Genomic DNA, 11338 nt, shown 5'->3' with positions numbered 1-11338 from the left:
GCCCCAGGGGTAAGGGCTGGAAGAGCCTGCCATCTCTGAATGGCCAGAGCTGATGAGGGCCGGGCAACCTTCAGCCAGAAGGGCTTTCCACACACCACACAAATTGCCCTCCTGCCTTCTCAGGGCAGCCGCAGATTGCAGATGTCGCCAATGGAGAATACAAATTTGTAAACAACAGTACAACAGAGAAATGTTCTCACTGTTCCTTCTATGAAGAGACTGTGCACAGACCCACACTGGCATGAACCACAGGCTCATGACCCCATGGGGGAGCTGTAGACCTCCTGAGCAGGGCAATGATCCCTATTCTGCTGCCTCAGTCTCAAGACAAGGCAGGATTACCTGACACAGAGCTTGATGCACTTCCAAGAATTTGGATAATATCCCCAAGAAAACAATTTTACAACCTTGTAAAAAAAAAAAAAAAGTAGAGGATCTAGAAACTTTTTCACTGTCCTTTCCATACTGAAACCTACTACAATCCTAGAAATATTTATTCTCTTCTTGGGGTACCAAATGTGAACCCAGACAATGAACAGTAGGTATCTAGGTTTCTTTATGGCTAGAAACATAGAGGACAAGAACTTTTTGGATGGGAAATCTCTGCTTTTTCCTTTCCCCAGTGATGGTGCTACCCTCATTATATATCCCTAGAGATAAATATGTGTATCCTTCCTTTTATCCCATTCCAGATTATTATTCTTTCCCCCATGAAGTCTGGCTCAAGATAATGGTGGGGAATATTTCTTCTTCCTATTTGCAAAGCCATTGCTTCAGTGTTGGTGGGAAGAGTAGAAAACTTGTGACCAGACCAAGGAGCAGATGATTCAGAGAGACCAAGGTTGCACTCTAATGTTGGCCTGTTCTTTGCTCCCACTGGAGAGGAAGCTTTGAGGGAAGAAAGCCTCCCAGCCCTTCTTGAGATAACAAACGGAAGTGCTGAGCAAGAAGTTAACTTTTTTCCCCAGGCCTAATCCAGAAATTGTTACCAAAAACAACTGCAATAGACCATGTGCAAAAAGACCATAAGCCTGGGGTGTAAGGAAAGGCAAGTTAATGTGGTCATTTTACCCACAGTCCATCTATTGAACAAGAAAGGATAACAACGAAATGCACCCTATATAGCTGAAATTCTTCTCTCTTCCCACAGAGTGTCACCCTTGCTCCACGTGTTTCCATAGCTTGTTCAAATCAAAATCTCTAGGTCATGGATTTGATAGGTTGTACTTGAATCAATTTTATTTCAGATTCTGCATTGCCTGAAGAAGTCCCCTCTGCCCTGTTTTGGATGTCTTGGCCTTGTTCCAAGTCTCTTTGACTCATTTCATCCTCCTGCCCGGGGCTCTGATTTACCCCTGACCTCTCCCATCTCTATGGCCTCCCTTGGCTCCTCCATCTCTGCCTGTTCTTCCATCTCCTCCCACTTTTCCCCTATGTCATGTCCATAACATTTTTTCCTCAGAAAATCAACAACTGATCATGTGTCTGTGAATGATAGCCAGGTCTGGGGACCTAGAACGAGAGAGATCAAAGGCCATGAGGCCAAGAGGAATGTGTGAGTTCCTGTCCATCCTAGCAATCAGAAAACAAGCCCTGGTACAAACTTGTTCACTGACTGGCCGGTAAGAGCCACACTTGGAACAGGCACGTGTGGAAGTGTAGAGACTCCTGGGTCTCACCAACTCCAACTAAGAGTTCTGAGAAGTGAAAAGTAGTGAGTATATTCTTTTTGGATATACACAAGAACCACCGTCTGGTTCTTCTGGACCCAGCAACAATGGGTACTCCCACCCAAATTGCCATGCCTCTTAACGTTATCATTCCAACCCTCATCAAGCTGGGCCTAGCTTCCTACTCGTGAAAAGATTATTTGCTGATAGGTTAGGATCAAGAACTCCATCTAATTTTTTTCTCTCTCTCCTTTACCACTTCCCTTTCAACCTGCCAACCCCCATCCACAGAACGATGGCAGAACCACTGGTCTTTCTGTACTCCAACCCTCGGTATTCATTTTGGATGTGAACTTCACAGCAGCATGTGTGGCACAATGTATAATTTTTAGCTTAGTAGACAGCAAAAAATATAATATATATAATATATTTATATAATTATGTTTAAATACTTATAAAGAATTAATGACTAACCTCATTATTACTAAAGGAGACTACACAAAAGAAAGGGAGCCAGTTTAAAGTAGATGAACCCCAAAAGATGGCAATTCATTCAAAATGGGTGTTTTACAGAGTGTCCCTGGCAACTTCTCTTCTAGTATTTTGGTATTGGTGTACAAGTTGGGTGGGGCTGAATGGCTGACAGGGTGCAGAGTGGGGAACAGGGCAAGAGTTGAGGATGGGGTTGAATAGAATATAAATGGGGGAGGAGGGTCCTTGTATATCTATCATATTTCTCCTTCCACTTTTAATTAACTGCCTCTTTGAAGAAACTTTTGCCTGTGATTCTTCCCTACATGGGCTACTTGATGCAACAGTTGGCACCTATAAACATCCTCCTGCATGTCTATAAGATCCTCATGCTCTTCTTTCTTCCTTTATTTCACAATCTTTCTTCCTCATTCATCTTTTATTTCCTTTTGTGGAGGCCTCTCTTTCTTACTGCCTCCAGGGCAGTGGAAGCAGAGGCTTGATCCCACAGTTACTGATTTTCTTCAGCCTTGGGGTCTCGGCAGGTGCATTCATCCAGGTCACAGTCAGCAGCAAATGGAATGACCTAAGGGAAATCAAAGAGAAGTTGAAATAACCATTTTCTTGCCAAGCTTCATACTTTTCAACCAGCTTTTGCTTTTCTCACTTGGTCCCAGAGGAAGTGTAGGATTACTGTTAATATCACAGAACTGAAATTAACACCCAGTTCTTTCACTTACACATCATGTCTCTTTGGGCAAGGTAAATCTTCCTTACTTCGCTTTTATATAAAGTGGAAGGACAACAGTAATTACCCCAGGAGATGTCAGTGTGATTTAAATAAAATGATGGATATAAAACACACATTTCCAGGCACCTATAACACATGTTACTACTACTTCTAATATAATCACTGATGTCAAAAACCACTATTAATGTTTTCGTTGCCATTATTCTGTTCACAAAACCTCTGTAAAGTAGGTCAGATGAATGCTAGCATTTTCTTTTTAGAGGGAAGACTAAAAGAGATTGAATGACTTAACTCAAGGTCATGACACCACTATCTGGAAAACCAAGGCTCTACAGCGTAGCTGTATGACTCCTACTTCTTGGTGTTCTTGGAGCCATAAGATCATCTTTGCCATCTTTTTTTTTCTTCTTTTTTAGATTTTATTTATTTATTCATGAGAGACAGAGAAAGAGAGAGGCAAAGATACAAGCAGAGGGAGAAGCAGGCTCTATGCAGGGAGCCTGATGTGGGACTTGAATCCAGGTCTCCAGAATCATGCCCTGGGCCAAAGGCTGGCACTAAATTGTTGAGCCACCCAGGGATCCCCTCATTTTGCCCTCTTAAAAGCATGAAGTTTTGCCCACCTTGAACCCAGGATGTACTCGGACTTGGTGAAACGATGTATCTCTCTACCCATTGTTTGTGGCTGGATTGCCTTCCTGTTATATAATCAGCCCTACTCTGTGCCAAAAATGATCTGGCAAACGTTGATCTCTACCTGTTTGGACTACAGCACCAACAGACAACATTCTTATTGAGTGTCCATAACCAGCTCCAGAGATAACTGGGCATTTTGGGGGACATGATGTAAAAAGTGGCAAAGATGCTGCTGCCCTTTGGGCGTGGACAATCAAGTGAGGTAAGAATGGATAAGCACAGCATTTAATACCTCAAGTATAGTGAAGAGATGAGCTTGGTGATTGAACAAGGGGGTTGGAGAATGGGTGGTGTTATTTGGGAGAATTTTCCAGCATATTTTCACATGTGAGGTAAAATGTGATTTAGGGGGATAAAATGCCTTTTCTTTAAAAAAAAATATTTTATTTATTTATTTGAGAGAGAGAGAGAGAGAGAGCAGGCAAGCAGAGGGAAGGGGCAGAGGAAGAGGAAGAGAGAGAGATTGTCCGCAAGACTCCATGCTGAGTGGGGAGCCAATGTGGGGCTTAATCCCACAACCCTGAGGTCATGACCTGAGCTGAAATCAAGAATTGGATGGTCAACTGACTGAGCCACCCAGGTGCCCCATGAAGTGCTTTTTCAATCCTGATTCGAGTACATGCTGGCTATAGGCACTGAAATCCATTAAAGACAAACCCTAAATTTACTGAGTGTGAGATGGAGATGGGGCAAGAATTGCTTGCTTCCTTCTGAAGTAGTCATATCTTCCTGTATAGAGATGGGATCATTGACCAGTTATTTTCTGCAAGTAAGAAAAATAACTAGTTGACATAATTTCTGACCTGTTATCCAAACTCTTGATCTGTTTTTCTTGGTTTGGGATTTATTGTTTTTTAGAGCAAAAGAGGGCCAAATTGAACAGTGATCCAATGAGCCCCTGAGCATTCTGCATTAAATAAGTTAATTCATAGAAGTGGTGAGAACAGTGTCTGGCATATATCAGTAATATCGGTCATTAGGTGCCATAATATTCAGGTCTGTGTAGAGGTGATCACATAGGTGTGACCTCTTGGGAGACATGTACAAGGAAGGAAATACTTACTCTCACTTGCATATTTCTGATTCATCAAATTGACCAGCTAGCATCAAATATCTTTGAAGCACTTGGCTTTTTATCCATATTATAGCAAAATTTCAGCCTATTCAATTTTACAGTTTTAGCATAAGCGTATCTGCCAATTTAATAGAGCCCAGAAAATTAGAGATAAAAGGAACTGAGAAAAAGACTACTGCTTGGATGTGGTCTAAGGAATGCTCCAGGTAGCTTGTGGTGGCCACTTAGCAGAAACTTGAAGTATGCTTATAATAAACCATATAGGATTATTAACTTAATTACAAAGATTAATAACTAGATACCACTTCATTGGTAAATCTGCCTCCCTAGGGGGTAGAGACCATAGTTCCCTGCCAAAAGAGGTATATCTTGGACATGATAAGCAGACATGAGTCTCTGAGTAGCAAAAGCCATGGCTTTTCTGAAGAGTTCCAGGACCAACCATTAGGGAACTAGTGTTTTCTAACAATCTCACCTAAAATCACTGCCCTTAATCCTGTCACCATTGAAGCTTAAACGTTTGTTCATTATAACTCCCTCTTGACTACTGAATAAAAACCAATTATGACAGGGAATGAAGGAGAACCAGCCAAAGCCCCTGCCTTTATTTCTGGCACCCATGCCCCGCCTGTTACCTGCAGGTGCCCTCACTTACCTTCTTGGAAGAGAGCGTGGAAGAACAGCAGTCTCCCCCATCATAGTGGCAGTAGGCCCGATTGTTGATGGTGTCACACCACCCATCTGCTTGGAAAGGCTGGTGAGGATATGAGAGGTCAGTGTCTAAGAACAGCTTCACTGGACTTTGTACTACTCTCCCACCCATCCCCACCATAATCCATGGAACTCAAGAGATATTATGGGACACTCCCAAGGTGCAGGATACAAACTGACCTAACATGCTCAAGAAATTGAAAAGTCTCAAGACCAAGGACCCAAGGATTTGTCGCATTTCACCTGCAACATCTGCTTCTGACCAACCCTAGGATCCAGAATGGTTCACTTAAACTCCTTGATCAACTTTTTCACCTTTTTGTAATTAGTGATAGGTCTTTATATAAAATAGGTAACAAAATATTTTCATACATTTTAACTCTGTTGATCATCAGGAAAAGCTGTGCTGCAGGCAAGGTTGGCTTTAATGGAGATGCATAGAAATGACAAAAACTTCCCCGGGGTCGCATAGCTATCATCAGGCAGACTTTGGGATTAGAAGTTATGCATCCTGACTTTCTGCTGCTTCTCCCAGAGTAAGAGCCATAATTCCAACCCCCCCCCCCCCGCACCCCCCTCTCCTAATACTTGTATTTAGAAACCCTGGTAGTCCTGGTATGCTATGAAAACTCAAATGATGTCTGTCCAGAATGCAGGTGTCCTAGGGTTTGGGACACCAGTGCTGGAACAGAAATAAACTTACATGTACAGCTACCTACTGCATAGCAGCTAGACACAGGGTGAGAGCAGAGAAAGCTCAACTGTTCCCATTCATTCCTGTTACTGCTACAAGTTAACAGAAACCAAAATGGGAAAAGGGCCCAGGCCAAACCAGAGTTAATGGAGTGTTTCTCCCCAAAAGGGAATATATGATAAGAAAAACAACAAGCGGTTAAAAAAATAGCCCAGGAGCCCCATGCATTGTTACCCTAGAACCACTCCTGGAGAAAAACAGTGTCCCACTGCATCCTGGGGAGCATACCAGCAAGCCCACCTACTCAATCACATTGGCTGCTTCTCATCCTGAGTGGATGCCCAATTGCGAAGCCTCAGGAAACATCTTGTGGTCAAACTCTTTGGACCACAATATAGTAGACTTTCGAGTTCTGAGGTCACCTTCCAGTTGACACATTTAAATCACTTTCTCTCCCCCCACCCTCTTTAAATGTCAAATAGAGGGACTGTTCCCTACTTCATTGTGCTTTGATGAGATAGATCACTTAACTTAAAAAAAAAAAATAAGCCATTAAATAATTTTCAGCAATTGAATTACATCAGAACGAGCTCATCCAAATTATTACTTCAATGTTTTGATTTATTCTATGGGATCCTGAGGTCATTTGAACATCATTCCAGATGTATACCAGTTTTCCAATCCCTGAAAAGTTGCTACTTGTGGGGTGGAACTCCACAGCTGTTGCACAGCTGTACAGCAAAGTCATTTGAGAGCAGGAAGTAAAAATGAATTCTGTTTTCAACATGGGCCTCAATGGGATAAAGGACAGAGATTTTTGAGATGAGCATTTGTCTTTAACACTGGAGTGCATGGCTCTGCAGAACAATCAGGACTTGAGGCTACAACTGCAGTCAAATAATAAGAGTCGAAATATAGCTAGCTACATCCTTAGCATTCAGAAATGCTCTTGGGTCCTCCCAGGAGGACCAGATACATCTACTGAGATTCCCCCCTAGAGTTTTCTTTTCCTTTTTTCAAGTGTTTGGTGGAGTATATTTTCCTCATCTAACACTGCATCTGTTACTTTTTCTCCAACCCTGACTGACTCATTGGCAAAACTTAATCTGTTCCTTCTTTATTTTTCATGTTATTGTCTATAAAAAATCCAAAGAGCACCCAAAATACTCTTCTTACATATAAAAGTATGGTCTTGGGTATGGAGGACTAAAGGGAGATCTTCCTTTTTGTAAGAACAACTTAAACTTTTGAATGAATTAATAAAGGATCCAGGGGGATCTTTCTTTCCAAAGTCTTCTCCAGGGATGGCTTCTCATCTTAGGACACTAGGGAAGAGAGGCTGAAAAGTGCAAAAATAGTCTAGGTGACCTTCTTTAGCTCCCAATGGGTGTCTACTGCTATAGCCCAAGCATGATTTCTAGAAACTGCTTCTTTTCTGCTCTTAAAGGGCCATCTGGGAAAAAATAAAGGGAATTTATAAAAAGGGGCAGAAAATCAGAGAAAAGGTTGGAAAGACCCAAGTATTTAATTTACTATATACCTATTAGAATTAATTGTTCCTCCCCCAACCTGCCAAAAACAACTACTCCACCCTAAACAAACAGAGTCTCCTATGGCAACATGTGCCTGGGAAGCTTGACAGCTTGAATCCAAAGTTACAATGGAAAAAATGGGAAGGGAAAAATGACTCATTGATCCAAAGTTTTTAAAGCATCTGAAGACTGAATATAGATTAGATCAAAATCTCAATAATGCAAAGGTATCAGACTGGGGACATCACTCCTTGCTGTAGGGAAACTTCCCCTAAGTGAGGGGGCTAGGCTTGGTTTCTCTGCACAGCATGTCCATAGATGAATTTTTACTACCTATACATATACCTCATTTATCCTATAACATCAGCAAATGAAGTGCTTCACATAAGTGAATTTTTCAAATACCTGTAGCCTATTTCCTTAGGAGACAATTTTTCATTTTCAATTTTAACCATTTTGTCAGAAGAAAAACAAACAAACAAACATTCCTATTATCCTGACTGTTAATAAGTTTAATAGAATACAAAGTCATTAACATGAACATTTTTCATTTTCATTTACAGGAAGACTCTCTGTGTTGGGCTACTTACCCTTTCACTAAGTGAGCAGCCTCTAAAACTCTCTCTCTTTATGAGTCAAGCTTCTTAGAATTATACCTCAACTAAATACCTAGACCTGAGAGAGACATGAGGTTTCTCTTCTTATGATGAGCTTGATAATATCTACGGCCAGCTAGTTGTGTTCCAGGAAGATGAGGCAGCCATATAAACGTCTATCAGTGAGTGATGAAATTGGAAGGGCTGTCAGCCTGTATGCTTCTAAGACTATGGAAACTGTACAACTTCAGAAACTTCTCAAAAGTAAATTTCTTCTTTATGTTATCTATATTCTTCATGTTATGTTATTTTCTGTTTAAGATTGTTTGGAAAGTTAGGCATGGGGATGGTAGCCCTATTCATTGTCTATGGATATAGTAATTCATTCAGTCATTCAACATCCTTTATCCCATACCTCTATGTGCCACACATTGTTATGGGGATACAAAGATAAATAAAACATGGTTCCAGTCCTTGATAGAATCCATCATAAACAAGTATAGCTTATGATGATAAGTGCTCCAAAGGGGTGTAGGCAAGAGAGAAGTACCTAATCCAGATTTTGGTTGGGGATATTTGTAAGAGCTTTCAGGGGCTGGCTCTGCTCTAACCAGCTCTGTGGTGGAGAGGTTGGGACTGGATGATTCAGAGGGGAAGCCTGAGAAAACTTATAAGGGAAGAAAATAGGGTGAGACAGGTGGTCCCAGACTGCCTATCACATACCCATCCTCAGAAAGCACTCTATAAATGCTTACTGACTGGCTGATAACACTTCTATTATTTGAATTATATGAAGAACATTTTTCTCTATAGCTTGCAACAGAATTCCTGACCACACTGATATTTTAGAAAGGTTAATTTTGAACTTGAGATGTTCTGCTCTGCTAACCTATAACTTAGACCTCAGCCAAAAGTGACTACTATACCCCTACAGGTAAGACATGGAGCAGAATCCTGATTTATCATCTTGAGGAATGTTTCAGACCAGGAGAAGATGCTAATCACCATTCATGCCTAATGCTTAACACTATTTTCTTTTTCCCATGTCATTTCCCATCAAAACCCTCTTGGTATGTGGGTCTGACAAATCAGACCCACATCCATTTCTTATTGTTGAGGCTACATCAGGGCCAAAAGAAGCCCTTTTCCAGGGAAGCTGTGGTGCCATGCCCAGTGGAGTCCTTGCAATAGACGGAAACTCTCATAAATATATACAAGAATGTGTGCCAAGTTTCTCTTTTTTTTTTTTTTCTGGCTTTTCAATGAATGCTTGGCCTGAGTCTCCAGTCTCATTCTCATTCTCCTTTTATCCCATGTCCACAATGCCTAGGCTTCACTGCAAGGTTGCTCTTAGAATTTCACAAGTGAAAATTGTGAAGTCTTTGAGGCCTCTCAAGAACCCTTCATGACCAGAACACTACTTGCTTTCTGGTTGTTGTTGTTGTTGTTTTTTTAAAGGATCATAGATTACATGAAGTTCTAAGGTTGGAACTTTTGTTTTACAAATGATGAAACGGAGCTTTAGAAAAGGAGAAATGTCTTGTTGGTAAGACTAGTGGTGGCAATCCTGGGAATAAGATAGGGTCTCTGGATTCTTGATCTGATGTCCTTTCTACTATAGCATGCTACCACTATCTGACAATTTCACTAATTTTTTAATTTATTGGGAATACAGGGTAATTTAAATTCCTTTGGCACCTCTATAAAAAAAGGCTTAGGTACAGGAAAATTAATAATTAAGTGAACCTAATGATCCAATATACAAGCAAAAAAAGGGCTGTATATGTATTAATTCCCCTGAACCCCAATAACTTCACTTCTGCTCTTCTCAGTTGCAGATCAACGTTTATCCCAAATAAGCTACCTGGCACTATCACTCCTTTTGGCCTCAGGGCTTGGTCAGCACATATTTTCCTAGAGGCTGATTTCCCCAGGAGGAAGTAGCACTATGCTCCCATCCCATCAGCAGATGCCTGCAACCCAGAAACATTTATTTCTGGGTCCCAGAATGCTAAAGCCAGATATTTTTCTGCTCACTGCAGTCATCTGACGGAAAGAGGAAATGGAGCTGTTCCCCTCCTCCAGTGTTCACCCCTTGGGGTGGGAGGGTGCCAATGATCTCACATTTGTGGGTTTGCAACAATCTTCCTGGAAAATGTAAAATTAAAATAGATACCCTGAGATGGATTCTGCAGGAAGAGTTTCTTCCATACAACCTCCTCTGGAAAATCTCATCTGGCTTCCTGGACCCAGAGAGTCCTCCCTGCCTTTGCATTACCATGGTATATTTTATCCAAATATGATTCTTTGGGACTTAACACTCTGTATTATCAAGGGCTCAGAGTCTAACTAACCATCTTTATAGTACCAGCTGCTAGTTCAATGTCTGATGCCACAGAAGATTCTCAATAAATGAATAAATATGAGGGTAGCTAACTAAATTTCCTTAGCTTATTTTGTGACCAGATCCCTCCTTTTCATTATTCCTCTCCTACTATGTACAGAGCATTGGTATACATTTATCTACAAGTGGGCAGAGACAGCAGAATGTACCATCTGAAAGTTCTCCTTCTATAAACAATCTAAACATGTTGGATAAAATTTAATGATATCCTCTTAACTCCAGAGCTGGGATAATAAGAAAAGAAGAAAAATTACCAGAGGCCAAAGCCAAAAAGCATCTGAAAACCAAAGCAGAAAGAAGGTAGTGAAAGCATGGCTGTCTTAGGAATGTTTGCAAATATCTGTAATCAAGTGGTTTGGTTTTAACAGCTGATTGGGAATAGGGGCCCAGGTCTTAGGTCTTTGCAAGGAGGGTAATTTATAAGTGATGCTGTTAGTATTTTAACGAGAAGGCTGTGTTTGTGAGGACTGATATGGAATGACACAGTCATCCAGCAATGCAGCACGGGTAACTTGGCTCCCTTGGCACTGGTAGATCTGTTCCTGCCTACCAGTCCTGAAGACTAGATGATGCAAATCCACTGATCACTAAGATATTAAGGATCTGCTAAGCTACCAGACAGTAGTTGAAACTGCAAATAGTACCTCTTGGACAATAGACAAGCAAGATGTAATTCAAAGAAAGGCAGTGAAGACACATGTTCTGTTGGATGGGCAGAGAGAAGCCCCCCGTTGGTTG

General features: G+C 41.2%; 1 protein-coding gene across 1 annotated transcript in view; it reads right to left on the bottom strand.

The window, feature by feature from the left end:
* Positions 1-477: 477 nt before the first annotated feature.
* Positions 478-11338, bottom strand: part of PAPPA2 (pappalysin 2) — a 272084-nt gene continuing 261223 nt past the window's right edge. The window contains exons 21-22 of the mRNA XM_041765686.1: positions 5319-5417; positions 478-2727 (exon numbers count right to left, since the gene is read on the bottom strand). Of these exons, the coding sequence (XP_041621620.1) occupies positions 2653-2727; positions 5319-5417 (174 nt within the window). The 3' untranslated portion in view covers positions 478-2652. The remainder of the gene's footprint in view (positions 2728-5318; positions 5418-11338) is intronic.

Source organism: Vulpes lagopus, chromosome 1 (genome assembly GCF_018345385.1).
Source record: "Vulpes lagopus strain Blue_001 chromosome 1, ASM1834538v1, whole genome shotgun sequence".
NCBI lineage: Eukaryota > Metazoa > Chordata > Mammalia > Carnivora > Canidae > Vulpes > Vulpes lagopus.
Note: the sequence above shows the minus strand (reverse complement) of the source record. Positions and strands in the feature narration are given on the sequence as shown.